Below are 24,053 nucleotides of genomic sequence, written 5' to 3'. Positions count from 1 at the left end.
CTTCTTGACAAGACTACTCATATTCAAGACTCTTTTGATGATATAGCATCATAAATTGTAGAGTTGGAAAGGACCTCAACAGTTCTCTAGTCCAATTTTCTACAATGTACAGGAAAACCAATTAAACCACTCATGAACGGTGTTTGTCCAATCTATTTAAATATTTCTGGATGTAGGACTATTTACATGTACAGATCATACCATCAGGAAGTTTATATTTAAATGTACCCTAGATAAATGTTAGCTCTGGCTAATCCAGCCACGTTTCCATCTATTCTCAGATGTAATATTTCCAATCATGAATTCCTGATACTGCATGTGTATCTTATATTTTTTTATCTCTAAAGGTGGTATCATACATTCTCCCTGTTAAAGGGCATCTTCTTCTTCTCAGTCAAATGTTTCAACCTGTCCAGATTAGGGTGCAAACTCATTCTGTCACCCTGTATGTTACCCAGGCTTTGAAGTTTTAAGTCATACATACACAAATGTGATAAGAAGCCATCAATCCCTGGTCCTTAATAAAAATGTTGAATAATACTGGTCCCAAAAGGGATCCCTGCAGAGCCCCACTGGTTACACAATGTGATATAGAGTCCTTAATGCTGACTTTCAGTTGTGGATCTTCCTCACTGTGGTGCCATCCAAACCACACTTCAATAGCTTTTCAACAAGAATGTAATACAGAGCTTCATAAAAAGCTTCATTGATAAGTTGGGGGCAATAAGTTGACTTTGTATATAAATATACAAATAGAATGAAGACTATTGCTAACATAGTGTAAGCCGCCCTGAGTCTTCGGAGAAGGGCGGGATATAAATGCAAATAAAAAAAAAAGTAGATTATATCCGCAACATTCCCTTGTTCATTACAGCTTTTCACATCATTTCCTACTGAAATTGACACAGAGTGACATAAATACATCATCTCTTATTTGCCTCTGAACATTTAACTACTTACAGTCATCTCTATTTTGTATCATAAATATTTTTCTAAAGTAGCTGGAATTCAAGAAAAGAATACAGAACAGGAAACAAAGGTAATACAAAGAAAAAGAAAAATAATACAAAAGCTGGGGCAGCTTTTTATTCTCTATGCATAGGGAAATCAATGGCAGGTATTCAATTTATGTTCATGTCCAGTTCTAGAAATAGGAGAAAAATATCAATTGCAATTACAGAAAAAAACAACCCCAGTATCACAGTACTGCTCAGGAGAGACTGAACACAAAATAACAGTACAGGTTGTCCTCTAATTACGATCACAATTGAGCCCAAAATTTCCATTTCTACGTGAGACAGTTGTTAAATGAGTTTTGCCCCATTTTACGATCTTTCTTGCCACAGTTGTTAAGCAAATCACTACAATTGTTAAGTTAGTGAAGTAAATTTGGCTTCCTCATTTTGTGACCTTGTCAGAAGGTCACAAAAACTGATCACATATCCGCAAAACACCGCAACTGTCATAAATATGAGAAAGTTGCCAAGCATTTGAATTTTGATAACCATGGGAATGATGCAATGGTCATAAGTGTGAAAAACGGTCTTAAGTCACTTTTTCCAGTGTTGTCGTAAGTTTGAATGATCACTAACTGAACTGTTGTAAGTCAAGGTCTACCTGTACACTGTAGTCAGATCCATATGGAAAATCAAATACGAAGAGAGCATATGACTTTTAGCTCAGGGGGAAGGAACTATGGCTCTCCAGCATTCCTCAGCATTAACCAAGTTGATTGGGCTGCTGAGAGTTGTAGTTTGGAATAGCCAAAAGACTACAGATGCCCTTCTTCCTGCACTAAGTAGTTAGAAATATTGCAATGATATCTTGGCAATAATAATAATCCTTTCAAATATTCAGACTATGGCTTTAAAATGCAAATCCCCCAAAGCACTCAAAAGGCTTTTTCTCCAGCGTTTCCCCATCTGTGCTGGCCTCTTCAACCGAAAAAGAATGGAAAATAACTTTTTTTTGTTAAAAAAACACTTTTTGACTTGTTCATTGGTAGAAGTAATCCCAAACAGTGGGTTCAATTTTACAAAAAGTATTTAACAAGTTGAAGAACAGATATAACTGCACACTTGTAATTTGGTGAAAAACTTTTCCAATAGCCTATGTTCAAAACCCTAAAAAACAGAAAAACCCTATATGATCAGACAAATGTACCAAATGATATGAGAAGGAGCACAAGCACCACTTTAGTCAAAAGGATATTAAGAGCTAATGGAACAGAGCAAAACTGAAATAAAGGAAGAAGATTCTCCATTCTTCATTTCCATCCCCTTTTATATCAGCAATGTCTTATAATGATCAGTTGAAATATTACAAAGAACCATTATATTTGGGAAAAAAAAGTTTTAAGCCCTGAAGGCTTTCAGGAAATAAGACTCAGCTCTTCAAAATACTTCTTTCGAATCAACACAGCTGATTATTATGCACTTTAGAATTGTGAACATTCTGAGGATTAAGAACTTTATCTTTATCATCTGACTAGTCATCCTGCCCAGAGACATTAATTCTTCACATGCAATCTCATGACACAGAGAAAAATAATTACTTTTCTAAAACTTCAAAGTATTCAAAGTACCATCTCCTTCCACTTATGACTGTATGACTGTAACTTTGTTGTTTGTATCCTTAAGATTTATATTGATATTGTTTCCTCATTGCTTATTTGTAGCCTATGACTATCATTAAGTGTTGTATCATTAAGTGTTAAATTTGTACCATATGACTATCATTAAGTGTTGTAAGTGTTGTATCTTGATGAAGGTATCTTTTCTTTTATGTACACTGAGAGTATACACACCAAGACAAATTCCTTGTATGTCCAATCACACTTGGCCAATCAAAAATTCTATTCTATTCTATTCTATTCTATTCTATTCTATTCTATGCATTCAGATACACATATATAAATTACTGAAGTTTTTTCCCCCCCGTTTAGCAATATTCCAGTTTCTGATAAAACATCTAAGGAAAAAAAAAACTTATACAGTATTAAAGATATAATCTCTTTAAAAGCCAAGTTTGCATATTCCTGTGTTAAAAAATAACAGATTATTGACCTTATTGGTCTATTTAAAAACAATAAATATTTAGATATTTATTTTACATATTATAAGTATGTGTGGGTGTGCTATATAGAATAACGTATTCAGCATTACTATCGTAATAAAGTATTCAGCATTACTATCACAAACTCATATGTTGCAGCTATAAGACATATTTACCCAAGAATATTACCCAAGAACCCTTACTGAGCTTGTTCAAACCCTTACTTTTGAACAAACCCACACAGAACTATTTGCTAATATAAAGTTTGAGTGAAAATAGGAATATTTTAATGTGCTGTATCCAATATTGAAGACTTTATTAGCAATGAAATTCTATGTGGGTCTGTTTAAAAGTAAAGTCCACAATCAAGTAAGACTTATTTCCTGTACATTTATCCCACACCCCTGTAAAAATAGCAGTAGTAATGTTCAATAAGCTATTTTCCTTCTAGGAAAGTTCATTTAATTCAATAGCGCTAAAGAATTGCAAAGGAAAGATGAAAGATATAATTTTCATGGAGTCACTCGGTTGATTTGCAGCAATCTCTGCTTTGTTTTATCTCCTGAATAGTTATGGATCATCTCTACCCTGTAAGAAACTCTATCCTATTTGCAAACTAGTTACCATTTGCAAACTAGTAGCAAATGATAAATATCTGAATTGGGATAATTCCTCACTCACTTCGTTCATCATAAAGATCAGTCTTTCCAAGTTACAAATCAACACTATCAACTATAACTCTCACTATTTTTTGATATTATCAGCATAATAACAATCATTATTATGATCCCAGAACTTTTGGAAAGGAGAGGAGGTAGAATTATCTAGGAAATGGTAATGCTGGCCCCCAGAAAAGGGTGCTTCATAATGTAATTCAGGCATTCATCTGAATTTATATGGGCTGAAAGAATATAAACAAAGTAGGGCTGCCCACCATGCCAACATCCCATTATGCTGCTAAAACAAACCATGCCTTAAACAATTATGAGATTATTTTCTCAATATTCTCACAAACACAATAAAGTGGAAACATTTTAGCCCACTGGCTTGCAGGAGTCAGTTGGCACAAAGGTCAGATTGTGAGGATTCTATGCTTATGAGGTAGAATTCAAATTTCTGTAACTGGTTGGTGTAAAATCACACATCACATACTCACACACATAAAAAATTAGACCATACTGTGTTCATATCCATAATATGGTTTGATTTCTTTTTGTCTTTTTGTCTTTTTTTTTGGTCTGGCTTAGCAGGATGTGCAACCTGGCCAGAATCCAGCCCGGCACAGGGTAGGGAAAAAGGAGTGTCGGGGACAAACATGAACTGTCTTATCAACCGGAAAAGCTTAGCTCACATTTTAGACACTTTTGTACTTATGCGCCAACTGTAAAACTTACAATGGCAATAGAATGCTTACAGTTACACAACCAGCAAGCCACATGGAATCAGCATCTACACCAGGATTTTGCTACATAGTTATAGAAAGATCCTTTGTTTTTTATTTCAGAAATCGCAAATGCTATAGCAAGGTCAGGGGTTGTGATTCAAAAGGTCATGCAAACATAAACACAATGAATACCAGAATTCAGATTATTCTGAAGTATTATAGAGCTGTTCCAAATTCAGAAAACATAAAGAGCCGTGTATAAGCCCATTCATCACTGGAAGGGGAGGGGAAAAGCAATTTTGTTGTAGCAAGGAAAGTAATATTTTACTTTTCTGGGCACCAAAATCTTCCCCAGCCAGAAACTGCTCCCATCTGTTTTTCAGCTGCATTAACAGCTGAAAAAGTATAAAGTATATAGTGCAATAAGGTTTCATTCAAATAGACTTCTACTACAACTTCTGCTATCACTTGGAAGCGAGACACAACACATCACCCCCAAAAGAAGAAACAGTTCACAGCCTCACCCCACCCAATATAATTTATAGCATAAAGTTCTGACCATCTCTCTGCAAAACCTCAGACTTCAAAAAAAGGAGGAAAAGGAAAAAATGGTTTGGATACTTATTTATCCAGAGATAATTGAATGTGAGTAACTGATTTTTAAAAATCCGTTTTAAAACCCCCAAATGATAATGAAGTTGAATGACAATAGCATCAGATTGAACAAAGGCATTCAAGGATACATAATGGAGTTTTAAAACACGAAGATGCTAACAATTTACCAAATCCTCCAGAGTCAGAGAAAGGATATTTTCTAAACCTCGGTTCCTGCGCGGGGCGGGGTGGGGTGGGGTGGAGAAATAAAAAAGGAACAGCAGAAACAACTACCGCCTTGGAAATGTGTGAGCCTCCCGGAAGCATCGGAGATAGCCTCGAAGTAGCAGGCTCAGTCGGATCTTAGGTAGTTCTAAGTACTTTAGAAAGCCCCATATATTTCTCACAACAGCCTTCGGACGTTTTGTCCCAGTCTTCCCCACCGGGACTCCAGAACCAAAGCTGCTTAAAGCCACAGTACGCCAGGAGAGCAACCTGGTTGACGAAGATCGCCTTAAGCGCTGTACCCCCACCCCCACCCCACGCGCCCAGGACCTTGAATCGCCCAGGATAGGGAAAAGGAGAGACCCGCTCCGTGATGCGGTGGCGGAAAGGAGACGTCGTCCCGAGTGCGAACGCACAAACGGATCAACTTTAAGGGAAACCTCCCTCATTGGTCCACCAGCCCCGCTCCGGCGTCTCTACCTTCTGCGGCGGGGTGCCGAGGAGCAGCTCGAAATAGTAGCCGCGTCCCGAGTCTCCCTGCAGGTTGTCCACCATGGCCAGAAAGTTGAGGGAGCCGCCGGGATCCGACGCTAAGGCCAAGCCCGAGGTTTCTGGGAGCGCCGTCTCGCTGTCGTTTCTGCCGCTGCTCCGCGACTTTAGCAATACGGGCGTGGGAACCAGGGTCCTCTCGGGGATCGCCGGAGAAGACGCTTGGAGGCGGAAGGCGAAGCGAGCCCGACCTCGCTCCGCCACTGCTAGCAGGAGCAGCAGCACGACACAGGCAGCCGTCCGCAACATTCCCCCGGTCGCCGCAAACCGAGGCAGTTAGAGAGGAGAGAGCCGCTGCCTGCCCCTGCGCTGCTTCTCAAAGCGGCCGCGACGGTGAGAGGCGAGGAAGGCGCCTGGGCAGCCTAGCTTCATGGTGCTCCTTCCCGCCTGTCCATCCTGCGAAGAGCTCCCTTGACCGCCCCGAGAAAGAAAGTTTCTTCCCGCAGCTCAAAGCGTCTCAGGACTTCGGTTACCACTGCGGGGCGCGCCGTCTTCTTTTCCAGACACTCGCCGAGCAACTTCCCAGCGGATGTGACGGGCTTGCAAATTGTTCTGAAGAAAAGTGCCCCGCAGGGCGGTCAGATCGGCTAACAGCACTCTCTCCCTGGGCCGGTGGGCCAGCCAGCCCTCCCCGGGGCCGGCGAACGCCTTGGAGGCGGAGAAGGAGGGGCAATTTCCCTCATGTTTTCTAAGGGGTTGGAAATAAAAGCTAAGCTATTCAAAGCGGAGGGAAAGGGGGGAGTTCTGTAAAATGAAAGCTGCACGGAGTTGCGACAGCCGATGTGGAAACTTTTCTGTTGCGCAGAAGTTTAATCAGCTGTTTGATACGCTCTTCTCTGATTTTCAAAATACACTTTCTCACAAACCCGGAGGTCAATTTGTCCATGGTTTAGAATCCTGTAACCCCTGAGAAAGGAGCCATTGATGACAACAGCTTTCCTGACCACCACCAGAGTCTCCTGATCATGACGATCACATGGCTCTCATACAGGCAAGGTCTCTCATGCATTTTTATTGGAAACCCCCATCTCAGCCTCTCGTTCCAGCATTTTTATTTTTAGACGTTAGGCCTGGCTAATGGTACCGATTTTTGGAGTCCTTGGTGCTCTCTGAGCTTGGTGTTCACTTGCAGACATTTCATAACCTGACTAGGTAACATCATCAGTACACCATTTTTAGGTTTTTAGATTTTATTACCCTAGTTATAAACAGAGTATATAACTATTGAACTATAACAATAATTATTCTCTTCTATTGGCTGCCTATATACAGCATTTACTCATAGTACCCATCAGATACAAAAGGTGTCCTTTGTAAGCTGAGGTCATATATTTGACTATGCCATAATGTGAGTTGGTTTGTCTTGCTTGAGCATGTTGTATGAACTCTGGTTTGTTTGTAAATTTATGGATGAGAGTAATGTTTGATCCCCAAAATTATTGTTCAACAGACCATAGTTAATTCACGATTGTCACTGTATGAACAAGACATAATATGCTTAGTGCCAAAAGTGTCTTGCAGTAAAGCAAGTAATAGTTATGAGTATTAGAAGATAATTATTCATTGCCTAGACACAGTTTTGTCCATGTTTCTTGAACTGGAGAAGGCCATTGTGAAGGAAAAGGGATAACTAATCACTACTTCAACTGACCAAAGTTATATGACAGTATAGGTGCAATAAATGCCTACATCTTGCCTGTGTCATCTATGCATGGTATTCTACTCCTAGTTTGTGGGTTGTGTACTTCCAGGTCTGTAAATTAGATATCCCATTTTATATTACAATAACAGAGCGTGCTTGAGGTAAAAGTGTGATTTGGTTACAGAGTTGGGACGCACTATCCCAAATCTGCCAAAACTGACTGCTAGTGTTTTCACTATTACCAGGGAATGTTGTATATAGCAATGGAGTGACTGAGGCTGGTACATTAGGTACATTCTCTATCTTGTTTACAAGTGTGGAATCAAATGTAGGATCCAAGGCAAATAATCAAGGCTTACTGCAGTGTTTATTAGACAGCACATATTAGTGAGATTCTCTCCAAAGAATATCGACAGAAGGCCCATACCCAACAAGAATTGCACTCCTACCTATACATCTTAGAAAAGCAGGAGAGATAAATACATAAGTAACAGATGATGTCATGCATACATATTCCAAGGTAAAAAACCTCAAATTACTACCATGTTTCCCTGAAAATAAGACCAATCCAAAAAAAAGACCTAGCATGTTTTCTGTGCGTGCCCAATATAAGCCCTACATAAACATCTCTGCCACCAGCCAGCTGGCCATTCTGTCTGGTTGCTCATGGTGCCTCCAATACGTGGTGAGGTGAGGCGAGGGGGAAGTGGATCTCCCAAATGCACACCAGCTTACTTCAGGGCCCCCACAGCCAGGCCACCCATGCCCCAACAACTGCCTCACGGCAGCATCACCAACAGCCATGTGCAGCAGGAACCCACGTGGTGGCTAGCCCGCTTTTTGTTCCAGCATCGGAGCAGGAGGCCAAGCGACGCACCAGTGCTGCGGCCACAAGGTGAGGGCATGGAGCTGCCCCATGCGGCCTGCATCGGCTTAACTTAGGGCCCCCGCAGCCAGGCCATCCACGCCCTGACAACTGCCCTTTCTAGCAAGAGACCCAGTGTGGTCGCCAGCCCACTTCTTCTGCTTGCTCGAGGCTGCAATGGAGCAGGAGGCTGAGCAACACTCTGTTGCTGCAGCCATGAGGAGAGGCAGGTGTCAGGGCATGGATGGCCTGGCTGCAGAGACCCCGAGGTAAGCTGGTGCAGGGCACATGGGGCAGCTCCATCCCCTTCCGCCTCGCAGCAGTGGCACTCAAAAGAAATAAGACATCCCTGAAAATAACCCCTAGTGCTTATTTCAGAACCCAGAAGAAAATAAGACCAGGTCTTATAATTGAGTGAGCTACTTCTTGAATTTTATTTATTATTTGTTTATTTGTGAATTTTATGTATTGAATGATTCTGAAAATACTGATCATTTATTCAAGACTTTGTTTACATTACCAGACTGTTACAAGGCAAGTCTTGTTTAGAGTAACCACAAAGCAAGACTGTAATTTATAAGGATTGTAAACTGATTTACCAGGATTGTGAAACTGTGCTCTAAACTGCAATAAGACACCTCGGATTCTATTTGGCTGCATTAAAACACTCCTTTCTTCTGTGGATTGCAAACTATAAAGATTACAATATTTTTAAAGGAAATAACCTCTTGAGTATTATTACAAACTATTACTTATTTTATAACCTCTTAGACTAACTACAAACTGATACTTCATTCTTTTTATCTTTAGTTGTAATACCATTTTTTCTTTTCAGCTTATTTTTTTCTTCATCATTTTCTTCATCTGCATTTTTTATACATCTGTGTATTACAAACTATATCTAGAGAGCAACCTCACTTGTATTTAAGCTCTATTTCAACATTAGCCACAGGAGGGACCAAAAGTCTAACATTTAAGAATAGAAAATTTTAGTTTAATTATTTAACATATAGTTTAATTATTTAAAACATATGAAGAATGGTTGCAGGAACTGAGTATATCTACTCTAGTGAAAAGAAGGACTAGGAGTAACATTATAGCAGTGTTCTAATATTTGAGGGGCTGCCATAAAGAAAAGGGGATCAACCTATTCCCCAAAGTACCTGAAGGCAGGACAAGAAGCAATGGATGGGAACAAATCAAGGAAAGAACCAACCTAGAACTAAGGAGAAATTTCCTGACAGAACAATTAACAAATGGAATGGCTTGCCTCCAGAATTTGCGAGTACTCTAATACCGGAGGTTTTTAAGAAGAGATTGGATAACCATTTGTCTGAAATGGTGTAGGATTGGATTAGAACAAGGGTGTCAAACTCATGGCCTGTGGGCCGAATGCATCATGTGTTGGCTCCGCCCAGAGGTGGGCTGCGGTCGGTTTGCACCAGTTTGGGTGAACTACTTGTTAAGTTTTTTACCAGTTCAGAGAACCGGCTAACCCCGCCTTGGGCTGGCCCTGCCTCACCCCCGTCCCTCCGAGGAGTCCCCCCGCATGCCCCATTTTGGATTCCAGGTTATTGCAGGAGGCCTTCCAGGCCCAAAATGGGGCACAGGGGTGTTGTGTGCCCCCTCCACACCCTGTTTGGCTTCCAGGATGGTGCAGGAGGCCCAGCCACCACCTGCCGACCTGCTGCCTGGCCTGCTGTCCCTCCACCGGGCCTGCCCCACCGCCGCCCTGCCTGGCCTGCTGCCCCACCTGGCCTGCCACCCCACCACTTGGCCTCCCGCCCTGCTACTGCCTGCCACCCTGCCACCTGCCGCCCCGCCACCTGCCACCCCACTGCCACCTGCCACCCACCACCACCTGGTGCCCCGCTGCCTGCCGCACAGCTGCCACCTGCTGCACCACTGTTGCCTGCTGCACTGCCTGGACTGCTACACCGCCTGGACTGTGAGTCCAGAGACCCAGAGAGAGGTATGGCATGGCTTCCAGTGCTGGACAGGGCAGGCAAGGGAATCATTGGGTTGCCGGGTTGCCGCTGCCTTTCACTGGTGTGTGCGTGGCGAGATGGGGCTCCTCCTGCCATCCATTCCCCCCCCCCATTGCTGGGCATGGCATGACTTCTTTCCCCACCGCAGCCATTGATGCAATTTGGGGGTGGCAGACTGTGTTTTATTAGCATGGGCAGGCATGCTAGAGCCTGCCTGTTTGTCTTTGTAAAGATAACATGGCTAGATTTTTTTTTCCGGGAGAAAAAGAATCACTAAAGTCCTAAAATTTTCAGCTGCCAAAATTTTCAATGCCAAAAGAGTATGAATCTATTATTAGTTTAGGGCAGGGGCATAATGAGCTAGAGTGGCATGTAGTGTATACGGTATACTTGTGTATGAATGTATGAACTTGATTTCAGTTACAATGCTCTGTATTGTTATAAAGGACACATTACTGTTCTTTCTTGCAGAAAAATACTACGGTACCTCCTGACGCTACATATCTAGTACAAGGATGTCAAAGCAGAAAAGACAAGCATATAAATTTTCTTTTAAACTGGAAGTAGTGAAATATGCTGAGGAACATGGAAATAGAGCAGCGGAGAAACATTTTGGACCACCTCCAGCTGAAAAAATGATAAGAGAGTGGAGGAAACAGGTGGATCAGCTGCAAAAAGTATAAGATAAAAGTAAACACAACTTTCATGGGCTTACTGCAAAGTGGTGGACATGAAAGAATGGATCACACGTCACCGGAATAATGGCTTCCAGTTTCCACAAAAATGGTAATATATGAAGCCAAACACAATGCTGTACAGAAAGGCATCCAGGATTTTACTGGATCACCATTGTGGTGCTTCAGATTTATGAGGCGATATGGCCTTGCTATGTGCACCAACACTAGAATTGTGTAAAGAATGCCAAAAGAGTATGAATGTATGACGATTCTGTCTTTTCATACATTTGTAATAGATGCTAGGAAGAAAAATCATTTTGAAATTGGCCAGATTGGGAATATGGATGAAATGCCCACTAACCTTTGACGTGCCATCTAATAAGACTGTTGATCTGAAAGGTGCCAAAAGCATAACCGTGAAAACTCCTTACATGGTTGTGTTGTCCTGCTGTGCAGACAGCACCAAATTGCCACCAATGTTAATATTCAAAAGAAAAACCTTCTCAAATAGAATAGAATAGAATAGAATTTTTATTGGCCAAGTGTGATTGGACACACAAGGAATTTGTCTTGGTGCATATGCTCTCAGTGTACATAAAAGAAAAGATACGTTCATCAAGGTACAACATTTACAACACAATTGATGGTCAATATATCAATATAAATCATAAGGATTGCCAGCAACAAGTTATACAGTCATAAGTGGAAAGAGATTGGTGATGGGAACTATGAAACGATTAATAGTGCAGATTCAGTAAATAGTCTGACAATGTTGATGGAATTATTTGTTTAGCAGAATGATGGCCTTCAGGAAAAAAAGAAGTGATTCCAAAAGGTGTTGTTGTGCATGTCCATGAGAAAGGATGGATGGACGAAAATGGAATGAGAGTATGGGTTGAAAAAGTGTGGTCCAAACGTCTTGGAGGGCTTCTGAAAAAAACTGCTTTATTAGTGTTCAACTAGTTTAGAGCAATATTAGTGAAACCACACACAAAAAAAGATTTAAAGAAGTGAAGAGTCATCTAGCTATAATTCCTGGGAGACTTACCAGCTAGTTGCAGCCTCTTGACATTTCCATCAACAAACCATTTAAAGTCTATATGCAAGAAGAGTGGAACAAATGGATGGCTGCTGGTAATCATGATCTGACACCTACTGGACAATTGAGGGGGTCCACTATCACTCAAGTTTGTGAATGGGTGAAAACATCATGGCACTCAGTGAAGGACGAAATCGTTGCTCGGTCATTCAAAAAATGTGGCATCAGCAATGCCTTAGATGGAACTGAAGATGATATATATGAAGGTAGCGAAGAAAGTGGTATCAGTGATTGTGAGCAACTGAGCTTCCTAAATTCTGACACTAGCGATGATGAGTTCTTGGGGTTTCCAGGAAAAATAGTGCTTGAATCTTAAAGTCTCTCCTCATTTGTTAATGACAGTGATGATGGTTCTTAATACCGCTGTTAACTTTACATGGTTGAAATATTATTCTGCTATATTTTATTAAATATATTACTACACCATTTGGTTCAGAATTTTTTTTTCTTTCCTCTTCAAAACCTAGATGCCTCTTATAGTCAGGTGCATCTTATAGTCCAAACATATGGTAATTGCTGATATTGTCACATAAGAAAAGAAAATTAGAAGCTGCAAAATATTGTTTTACAGTAAGAAACATATAATGTAAGAAGCATGTATGTGGGAAATGTCAATACAGTAAAACATGAAACAACTAGCTCAGACATCAGTAAACTAAGATGGACTGAGATTGGACACTTTTAGTCAGAAAATCACACTGTTTATTACTCAGAAGATAACAAAGAAAGAATCTTGTTGGAGGTAGCAAGAATAGTTATTGGCCACAAAGCAATCAATGACTGAATAATATCTATTAAGTTTTCTGACCAATGCTTTAATATGACAATCATTGAAGCCTATATTCCAACCACCAATATGTAAGAAGGTAAGGTTAATGAGTTTTATTATCAAGTTCAGTTTGAAGTTAAACATGCAGGCAAGATGTGCTGCTTGTGAATGGAGACTAGAAAGCCAAAGGTAGAAACATTAAAGAGGAAAACGTACTTGGACTGTACAGTTTAGGAAATTGAAATAAGGAAGAGTTGTTACCTACATATTTTATTCTTCTAGTTTCTTCATAGTCAACATACGCTTTGAAAAAAGACAGTCTATACAAAGTGTAAAGTATACAAGTATACAAACTCTATACACTAAAATCAACTATCTTATTGCTAAAGGAAGAAGGAGGCATCAAAGTCATGAGCAGATGCTGAGTGTGGAACAGGTCCCAAACCCCTCAGGTGCAAGTTCCAATTAAGCTAAGGAAGAGAATGATCAATCACTCCAAGATGCGAAACAATCTCAGAAAATGGAAATCCTAAAAATATATCATCGTTCTCAGAAAATGGAAATTTATATACAGATCAGGAAGCCAGAATATAGACGGAGCATGGTGAAACAGAGTGGCTTGAGGTTGGCAATAGAGTGGCACAAGGCTGCATCTTTTCTTCTTTATTCAACCTATGTTCAGAATATATATTAAGGGAAGCTGGATTACAAGAAGATGAGCATGATTTTGTAGTGAGAGAAATAAACATCAATAACTGCTGATGACATAAACCTGATGGCCAAAAACAAAAGGATCAGAAAATTCCAGTAATAAAAGTTAAAGAGCACAGTGAGAAAGTGAGACTAAAATATAAACAAGACTGAATTAATGGCAACAAGTAGAATAACCAACCTTAGTCCTGATAAATATATCAAAAGAGATGGATAATTTATGCCTTTTAATACCAATCATCAACTTTGTAGGAAAAGCAGTCAAGAAATATGCAACAGACTAGTACTTTGCAGGGCAACTGTTATGGCCTTGGAAAATATATTCATGCTGTGATGTCTCTATATGTACAAAGAGTTTGAAGAAGCAGGACAGGAAGAATATTGAAACTTGGTGTTGGAAAAGAATGCTGAAAAGACTGTGGACAATTAAGAAAACAGACAAATGTAGCATTAAACAAGTCAACCCAGACTTCTCACTTGAAGTATTAATGTCCAGAACAGATTATCCTACTTTGGACCCATTGTGAGAAGATCTAGCTCTTTAGAGAAGGCTCTTATGCTGGAAAAATTGAAGGAAACAGAAGAAGAGAAGGATAGCAAGTTGGATGGACTCAGTTACAATGGCTAAAGATTACCATTGGAAGATCTGAAAGACCAGTTTAGAGACATATTGCCATGGAGAAAATCTATATCATTTCTAACAGTCACAGTGATTTAATGAGACACAATCAATTTATCGATCATGCAGAGATCTGTGGATGAAATAATATGGCAATGAGTATCCCCCAAATACAGGTATTCCCAGTTCTGCATTTAGATTATAGGATGATGTTGACATGTGTTTTCCCTATTGTGGACTGTAACTTAGATGAACAGGTAGTCCTCAATTTCCAATTCTAATGGAGCCTGCCCATTACGGCCATAAGTCATAGTGGTCATTAAGTGAAGTGCCCACATGATCACTTAACAACCACAATTCCTGCTCTTCCCATTGCAGGCCGAGGCTCACATTGCAGCACCTGACCAGCTCACATGTGGTCTTCCCTGGGCCGCCCAGGGCCTTCCCCACTTCCTATCTATTTCCCACCCTGCTGGGTCCCAGGACCTTCCACTTTTTGGACAATATCATGCAGCCTCAATGTAGAAAGGCTGCACAGTGGACCAGCTCCTTCCCAAAGGAGATCAGTGGAAAAGATAACTGGATTGCGTTATGCTAGGGGGAAAGAGAATGTGCGACCTAGCAGGTTGGGATGGATTGGGAAGATAAATAACGTGGGCACAGATCACCTCTGGGGTTGGCTGCAAGCACGGGTAGGTTGTTAAGTGCCCAAATTTTGTTCACATGACCGTGAGGGTGCTGCAATGGGTATAACTTCAGGCTGGGCTTGTAGATCCCTTTGTACAAGGCTGTCAACAGTCGCTGAATGAAAAGTTGTAAGTCAAGGAATATCATATATGCTTCTTTTGAATATTTGCTTTAAGCGTAAGTGTACTTATACATACATATTGACAAGGGAATGAATAAAAATCTAAAGTTAACATTGATTGCTCTGTTTATATTTAAGGATTTTAAAGAACCTTAAGGAAGAAGGCCAGGAACATAATATGGGACATAAAAACATGGCTAGATCAAGTATGGATCTTGGGGGAAATGGACATAGAAAAAAGTAAAAGAAGTGAAAGAAAATTGAATGAAAATAGAACTGCAGAAAGAGGAATTACAAGCCCTGAAGTTAGAAGAAAATTAAGGAAAAAGTGGAAGGAGTATTTTATGACATGTAAGTGATAAGTCCAAGTGTGCAACTGAAGCTATAAATGTTAGTATCCAAGAAACAAACGATGGAAAGAATGTCATAAATCTTCTTAGAATAATATGTTTCAGGGTGCAGATGGTTTACCTGGAAAAATATTAAAATACAGATGTTGTATGCTTTGGAACTTCTGTTACATACATGTCTAGAGATTGTATTTGTGTCTGATAATTGAAAGAGTGATGTCACAGTTGTCCTTTGCAAAGAGAAAAATAGAATGAATACAGAAAGTAAAGGGATGTAATTTAGTGTCTCTAGGAAGCTATTTGGCAGAATTCTGATCAAACAATATGAAAGGTGACAGAGAGAAAATCGGAGATGAAGTGTGGCTTTATGCGAGGCAGAGAATGTTTGAGCTTCCAAGAAGCTCCTATTCAGCAGCTACTATAATACTAATTATCCCAAAAACCAGTAGCATGATTGGTATGTATGTCTGTGTAAACACAACAAAATAAAAAAATGGCTTCTGTGCTGGTTTACCTAACATCATGTTATTTTGTTTAAAAATCTTTACAGATCTGAGATACTTGTTAATATTTGTTATGTTTAACAGAGAATAGTGTATTTTAGATATCATCTCAGAAATGACTTTCATTATAATCCAGTTTTATGTATAAATGAAACAAAAAGAAAAAAAAGATGTGAAGTGTTATATGTTTTCTAGACCTTGGTGATATTTATTTGCACTACAGTGTAAAGGGAAGTGTGAGAACTTCTCAATGAGCTGAAATCCTGAAGATTAGCCAATTTAAGCCACTTAGCACCACAATGGTACAGTCTTATCCCTGTGCTAGATGACCTAGAAAAACATTGCACACCATATTATTTTTTAGCAAAATTCTTCAATAATGGATTCCCCTAGTCTTCATTTATGTTACCAACCAGAGCTAATGATAATACGTACTTAATAGAACAACACTTGATAAGCATGGTAGTTTTTCTAAATATTAAAATACTTAGAATCAACCAAGTCAATCCATTAAGGAAAAAAAAATCCACAACCATCAACAGTAAGATAATATCTTTACTAAGGCCTTCAAAAAATAACCAATAAGCTCAGCAGAACATTTCTTGAAACTGCACATTAAATAAATAAGATGAAATCTGATCATCATAACATAACATAACATCAGAGTTGGAAGGGACCTTGGAGGCCTTCTAGTCCAACCCCCTGCCCAGGCAGGAAACCCTACACCATCTCAGTCAGATGGTTATCCAACATTTTCTTAAAAATTTCCAGTGTTGGAGCATTTCCCACCCTGCTGGGTCCCAGGACCTTCCACTTTTTGGACAATATCATGCAGCCTCAATGTAGAAAGGCTGCACAGTGGACCAGCTCCTTCCCAAAGGAGATCAGTGGAAAAGATAACTGGATTGCGTTATGCTAGGGGGAAAGAGAATGTGCGACCTAGCAGGTTGGGATGGATTGGGAAGATAAATAACGTGGGCACAGATCACCTCTGGGGTTGCCTGCAAGCACGGGTAGGTTGTTAAGTGCCCAAATTTTGTTCACATGACCGTGAGGGTGCTGCAATGGGTATAACTTCAGGCTGGGCTTGTAGATCCCTTTGTACAAGGCTGTCAACAGTCGCTGAATGAAAAGTTGTAAGTCAAGGAATATCTTATATGCTTCTTTTGAATATTTGCTTTAAGCGTAAGTGTACTTATACATACATATTGACAAGGGAATGAATAAAAATCTAAAGTTAACATTGATTGCTCTGTTTATATTTAAGGATTTTAAAGAACCTTAAGGAAGAAGGCCAGGAACATAATATGGGACATAAAAACATGGCTAGATCAAGTATGGATCTTGGGGAAAATGGACATAGAAAAAATAAAAGAAGTGAAAGAAAATTGAATGAAAATAGAACTGCAGAAAGAGGAATTACAAGCCCTGAAGTTAGAAGAAAATTAAGGAAAAAGTGGAAGGAGTATTTTATGACATGTAAGTGATAAGTCCAAGTGTGCAACTGAAGCTATAAATGTTAGTATCCAAGAAACAAACGATGGAAAGAATGTCATAAATCTTCTTAGAATAATATGTTTCAGGGTACAGATGGTTTACCTGGAAAAATATTAAAATACTGATGTTGTATGCTTTGGAACTTCTGTTACACACATTTCTAGAAATTGTATTTGTGTCTGATAATTGAAAGAGTGATGTCACAGAAGCTCCTATTCAGCAGCTACTATAATACTAATTATCCCAAAAACCAGTAGCATGATTGGTATGTATGTCTGTGTAAACACAACAAAATAAAAAAATGGCTTCTGTGCTGGTTTACCTAACATCATGTTATTTTGTTTAAAAATCTTTACAGATCTGAGATACTTGTTAATATTTGTTATGTTTAACAGAGAATAGTGTATTTTAGATATCATCTCAGAAATGACTTTCATTATAATCCAGTTTTATGTATAAATGAAACAAAAAGAAAAAAAAGATGTGAAGTGTTATATGTTTTCTAGACCTTGGTGATATTTATTTGCACTGTAGTGTAAAGGGAAGTGTGAGAACTTCTCAATGAGCTGAAATCCTGAAGATTAGCCAATTTAAGCCACTTAGCACCACAATGGTACAGTCTTATCCCTGTGCTAGATGACCTAGAAAAACATTGCACACCATATTATTTTTTAGCAAAATTCTTCAATAATGGATTCCCCTAGTCTTCATTTATGTTACCAACCAGAGCTAATGATAATACGTACTTAATAGAACAACACTTGATAAGCATGGAAGTTTTTCTAAATATTTAAAATACTTAGAATCAACCAAGTCAATCCATTAAGGAAAAAAAAATCCACAACCATCAACAGTAAGATAATATCTTTACTAAGGCCTTCAAAAAATAACCAATAAGCTCAGCAGAACATTTCTTGAAACTGCACATTAAATAAATAAGATGAAATCTGATCATCATAACATAACATAACATCAGAGTTGGAAGGGACCTTGGAGGCCTTCTAGTCCAACCCCCTGCCCAGGCAGGAAACCCTACACCATCTCAGTCAGATGGTTATCCAACATTTTCTTAAAAATTTCCAGTGTTGGAGCATTCACAACTTCTGAAGGCAAGTTGTTCCACTTATTAATTGTTCTAACTGTCAGGAAATTTCTCCTTAGTTCTAAGTTGCTTCTTTCCTTGATCAGTTTCCACCCATTGCTTCTTGTTCTACCCTCAGGTGCTCTGGAGAACAGCCCGACTCCCACTTCTCTGTGGCAGCCCCTGAGATATTGGAACACTGCTATCATGTCTCCCTAGTCCTTCTTTTGTTAAACTAGACATACCCAGTTCCTGCAACCGTTCTTCATATGTTTTATCCTCCAGTCCCTAATCATCTTTGTTGCTCTTCTCTGCACTCTTTCTAGAGTCTCAACATCTTTTTACATCGTGGCGACCAAAACTGGATGCAATATTCCAAGTGTGGCCTTACCAAGGCATTATAAAGTGGTACTAGCACTTCACGTGATCTTGATTCTATCCTCTGTTTATGCAGCCCAGAACTGTGTTGGCTTTTTAACAGCTGCTGCACACTGCTGGCTCATATCTAGATGGTTATCCACTAGGACTCCAAGATCCCTCTCACAGGTACTACTATTGAGCAAGGTACCACATATACGGTACTGGTGCATTTTGTTTTTGGCCTAAATGTAGAACCTTACTTTTTCACTGTTGAATTTCATTTTGTTAGATAGCGCCCAATGTTCAAGTCTGTCAAGATCTTTCTGTAACTTGAGCCTATCTTCTGGAGTGTTGGCTATTCCTGCCAGCTTGGTGTCATCTGCAAATTTGATGAGTTCCCCATCTATCCCTCGTCCAAGTCATTGATGAAGATGTTGAAGAGTACTGGGCCTAAAACAGAGCCTTGGGGTACTCCACTGCATACTTCCTCCATGTGGATGTAGTTCCGTTGAGGACTACACGTTGAGTGCGGTTGGTCAGCCAGTTACGAATCCATCTGGTGGTGGTGCTGTCTAACCCACATTTTTCTACTTTATCTAGTAGTAGGTTATGGTCTACTTTATCAAATGCTTTACTGAAGTCCAAGTAAATTATATCAACAGCATTCCTCTGGTCTACTAATTTTGTCATTTTGTCAAAGAATGCGATAAGATTAGTCTGGCATGATCTGTTTTGACAAACCCATGTTGGCTTTTGGTTATTACTTTGTTTGCTTCTAGGTGTTCGTGATTCGTTGCTTGATTATCTTTTCCAGAATCTTCCCGGTATTGAGGTCAGACTGATAGGTCTGTAGTTTCCTGGATCTGTTTTTTTCCTTTTTGAAGATGGGAACTACATCAGCTCTTTTCCAGTCCTCTGGCAGCTCCTGTGCTCCAGGATCTTTGAAAGATATAGTTCAGTGGTTCTGAGATCACGCCTGCCAGTTCCTTCAGAACCTTGGGGTGTAATCCATCCGTCCTGGTGATTTGAACTCGTCTAGGGTAGACAGGTGTTCACTTACCATTTTCTTCCTATTTTAACTTGTGTTTCTAATCTGTTTTTGTAGTGCTGTTTTGATAGGTTGGATTGTTTTTCCTTTTGTGTAAAGACAGATGCAAAATATGAGTTAAGTAGATCTGCTTTCTCCTGTTGCTTGTCATCTTCTTGCCACTTTCTCCCAGCAATGGGCCAATTGTTTCCTTGACTTTTTCTTGTTTTTAACATGTTGGAAGAAGCTTTTTATTATTTTTACTTTTGTCGCTAGCCTTTGTTCATTGTGAGCCTTAGCTTTCCTCACTTCATCTTTACAGGCTCGGCTATTTGCTGATATTCTGCCTTAGTTATTTGCCCTCTTTCCACTTTTTATATTTGTCCTTTTGTCTTTCAATTTGTCAGATAGTTCTTTATGCATCCATGCTGGTTTCTTTTGTGATCTACTATTTTTCTTCTTCATTGGTATTGTGTTAGACTGTGCTTTTATAATCTCACTTTTCAAAATTTCCCAAGCTTCTTGAGCTGTTTTCCCCCTGAGGATTCTCATCCATTGAATCCTTCTCAAGATCTCTCTAAGTTTATTGAAATTAGCTCTCTTAAAGTCCAAGACTCTAGTTTGACTTTGTTCTACTACTTGTATTTGCTTAATGTTGAATTCCAATATTGCGTGGTCACTTGCCCCCAAGGTTCCTGTAGCTTCAACACCTTCTATCATTTCATCTCTGTTAGTGAGAATTAAAGACCAATCCATAGTCTGAAGTCTCTTAAAATGAGAGGCCAGGACATGTTAGGTAAAAAAAGTCATTAGATTTGAATTAAATTTCAAGTTCTGCTAAACGAATGCTTGAATCAAATAGAAATACTTTCCCCTCAATTTTACAAAATACCAAAGTCTCTTGGATATCGGGATTTGTTTGCAGCACTGATTGAAACATATCCATTCTTTTTTGATAAAGGAAGGTAATCTGGCAGTCTTGAATACTGTCAAATTTGGAGAATAATATTATGTAGTGCATCACACAAAAAAGAAAAAGAAAACCACAAAAAGATTCCAGGAAAAATATATTAGTGGGTTTCATTGCCAGTGCTTGAAAACTTTGAATAGGTTTTGCACCTTGCATGGCATCTGCCAAGACTCTATATTTAAATGGAGCAGTTATCCTCCCCTTAATGTGAGTGTGATGTTCCTTGCCAGATCATATAGTGACTAACTGCCATTTAAGAGCTTATACAGGAGGAAAAGCAGATTTTCTCTAGCTAACAAATACTGCACTTACTGGTAATTGGATAAAAGGCCTAGATATTAATATATAGAACACTAATTCCATTCTCATATACCAATTTTGTCATTTTGTCAAAGAATGCGATAAGATTAGTCTGGCATGATCTGTTTTGACAAACCCATGTTGGCTTTTGGTTATTACTTTGTTTGCTTCTAGGTGTTCGTGATTCGTTGCTTGATTATCTTTTCCAGAATCTTCCCGGTATTGAGGTCAGACTGATAGGTCTGTAGTTTCCTGGATCTGTTTTTTTCCTTTTTGAAGATGGGAACTACATCAGCTCTTTTCCAGTCCTCTGGCAGCTCCTGTGCTCCAGGATCTTTGAAAGATATAGTTCAGTGGTTCTGAGATCACGCCTGCCAGTTCCTTCAGAACCTTGGGGTGTAATCCATCCGTCCTGGTGATTTGAACTCGTCTAGGGTAGACAGGTGTTCACTTACCATTTTCTTCCTATTTTAACTTGTGTTTCTAATCTGTTTTTGTAGTGCTGTTTTGATAGGTTGGATTGTTTTTCCTTTTGTGTAAAGACAGATGCAAAATATGAGTTAAGTAGATCTGCTTTCTCCTGTTGCTTGTCATCTTCTTGCCACTTTCTCCCAGCAATGGGCCAATTGTTTCCTTGACTTTTTCTTGTTTTTAACATGTTGGAAGAAGCTTTTTATTATTTTTACTTTTGTCGCTAGCCTTTGTTCATTGTGAGCCTTAGCTTTCCTCACTTCATCTTTACAGGCTCGGCTATTTGCTGATATTCTGACTTAGTTATTTGGCCCTCTTTCCATTTTTTATATTTGTCCTTTTTGTCTTTCAATTTGTCAGATAGTTCTTTATGCATCCATGCTGGTTTCTTTTGTGATCTACTATTTTTCTTCTTCATTGGTATTGTGTTAGACTGTGCTTTTATAATCTCACTTTTCAAAATTTCCCAAGCTTCTTGAGCTGTTTTCCCCCTGAGGATTCTCATCCATTGAATCCTTCTCAAGATCTCTCTAAGTTTATTGAAATTAGCTCTCTTAAAGTCCAAGACTCTAGTTTGACTTTGTTCTACTACTTGTATTTGCTTAATGTTGAATTCCAATATTGCGTGGTCACTTGCCCCCAAGGTTCCTGTAGCTTCAACACCTTCTATCATTTCATCTCTGTTAGTGAGAATTAAAGACCAATCCATAGTCTGAAGTCTCTTAAAATGAGAGGCCAGGACATGTTAGGTAAAAAAAGTCATTAGATTTGAATTAAATTTCAAGTTCTGCTAAACGAATGCTTGAATCAAATAGAAATACTTTCCCCTCAATTTTACAAAATACCAAAGTCTCTTGGATATCGGGATTTGTTTGCAGCACTGATTGAAACATATCCATTCTTTTTTGATAAAGGAAAGTAATCTGGCAGTCTTGAATACTGTCAAATTTGGAGAATAATATTATGTAGTGCATCACACAAAAAAGAAAAAGAAAACCACAAAAAGATTCCAGGAAAAATATATTAGTGGGTTTCATTGCCAGTGCTTGAAAACTTTGAATAGGTTTTGCACCTTGCATGGCATCTGCCAAGACTCTATATTTAAATGGAGCAGTTATCCTCCCCTTAATGTGAGTGTGATGTTCCTTGCCAGATCATATAGTGACTAACTGCCATTTAAGAGCTTATACAGGAGGAAAAGCAGATTTTCTCCAGCTAACAAATACTGCACTTACTGGTAATTGGATAAAAGGCCTAGATATTAATATATAGAACACTAATTCCATTCTCATATACCAATATATTTCAAAATATAACCTATAACTTAATATAAAACTTCTTGGATCCCTCATTTACAAAATTGATAAACATACACTTGGCAAGAGAAAATTAAAAATGACCCATTTAGACAGGGAGATAAATTCTTAAAACATAATCGTTTGTCAGTGAGAGAGGAAGAAAACGATGAACATCTCTCCCCTCCCCTTTGTATCCCAATGTTTCAGGATAGGAAAACTCATGACATAATTTCAGAAAGACAAAAACATTTGATCAGATGTAATTAGGATTAGGTGTAGTGATTAAGGCACCAGTGTAGAAACTGAGAAACAATGGGTTCTAATCTCAGGCACAAAGCCAGCTGGGTGATCTTGGGCCAGTCAGTCTTCCTCAGCCCTAGAGGCAAGGGCATACCAACCACTTCTGAAAAACCTAGTGAAGAAATCAGTGGGGTAGGTGGTGGTTCAAAGCATGTGCATATGCACCCACGCACAGACATGCGCACCCACACATCTCCCAAGAGAGGGAAAAATCCTCTGAAGATCAAATATGCTAATATGCAGAGTAATAATAGTTTGTATTCTTTATTGTTAGAAATGTTCAATTCTAATAAAGTTTCACTGATTATAACTGCAGTATTCCTTATTTTTATGATATGTAAAAGAGATCAGAACTGGCTTTGAAAAATCTGGGTAATACAGTGTCTCCCTTATGAAACGTCAGAGTTACTAGCTTAGGAGGGAAAAGCAGAACTTTATCTCCTATTACTTCTTTTCCTTTTATTTGCTGCCTTACCTGCAGCAGTTCAAGATAGGCCTTACTGCCTATCACTCCTGTCAAACTCGCGGCATCACATTGTCGTCACATGACCTATTGTGATGTTTCGCCCCTTCTTGGAGCTTGGGTGGGCATGGCTTGCACGTGATTCATCTGGCCTGCAGGCTGCCAGTTTCACAATCCTACCTTAATGGATAATACAAAGCATTAAGTTATCTTTTTGAGAGGGTAACACTACACAATGTGTGGGGGGGAAAGTAAGAAATTCCATGCAAAGGAAATTAAAGGCAGGGTATATGGAAAAAGAAAAAGAACTCTAAATACATTTAGTTAACAGCCTGCACTGTAGCTATTCATACTTATCTTTCTTTGCAAACCATGCTTGCTTCCATCACTTTTGGTACCCTTATTCATACATTGCTTTTAATTCTTATTGTCTCCATCTTTTCTTGTCA

At 39.2% G+C, this 24,053-nt stretch overlaps 2 protein-coding genes across 3 annotated transcripts in view; one reads left to right on the top strand and one right to left on the bottom strand.

The window, feature by feature from the left end:
- Positions 1 to 6,352, bottom strand: part of BACE2 (beta-secretase 2) — a 30,831-nt gene extending 24,479 nt beyond the window's left edge. The window contains exon 1 of one of the 2 annotated variants that reach the window (XM_058185752.1): positions 5,738 to 6,352. In XM_058185752.1, coding sequence (XP_058041735.1) covers positions 5,738 to 6,055 — 318 coding nt within the window. In that variant the 5' untranslated portion in view covers positions 6,056 to 6,352. The remainder of the gene's footprint in view (positions 1 to 5,737) is intronic. The other variant, XM_058185751.1, reaches the window with a different exon arrangement.
- A 319-nt stretch (positions 6,353 to 6,671) lies between these two features.
- Positions 6,672 to 24,053, top strand: part of LOC131199928 (cell adhesion molecule DSCAM-like) — a 227,213-nt gene continuing 209,831 nt past the window's right edge. Inside the window, exon 1 of the mRNA XM_058186220.1 lies at positions 6,672 to 6,802. Within this exon, the coding sequence (XP_058042203.1) occupies positions 6,772 to 6,802 (31 nt within the window). The 5' untranslated portion in view covers positions 6,672 to 6,771. The remainder of the gene's footprint in view (positions 6,803 to 24,053) is intronic.

This window comes from Ahaetulla prasina, chromosome 5 (assembly GCF_028640845.1).
Source record: "Ahaetulla prasina isolate Xishuangbanna chromosome 5, ASM2864084v1, whole genome shotgun sequence".
NCBI lineage: Eukaryota > Metazoa > Chordata > Lepidosauria > Squamata > Colubridae > Ahaetulla > Ahaetulla prasina.
The sequence above is the reverse complement of the archived record's forward strand: the minus strand, read 5'-3'. Positions and strand labels throughout refer to the sequence as shown.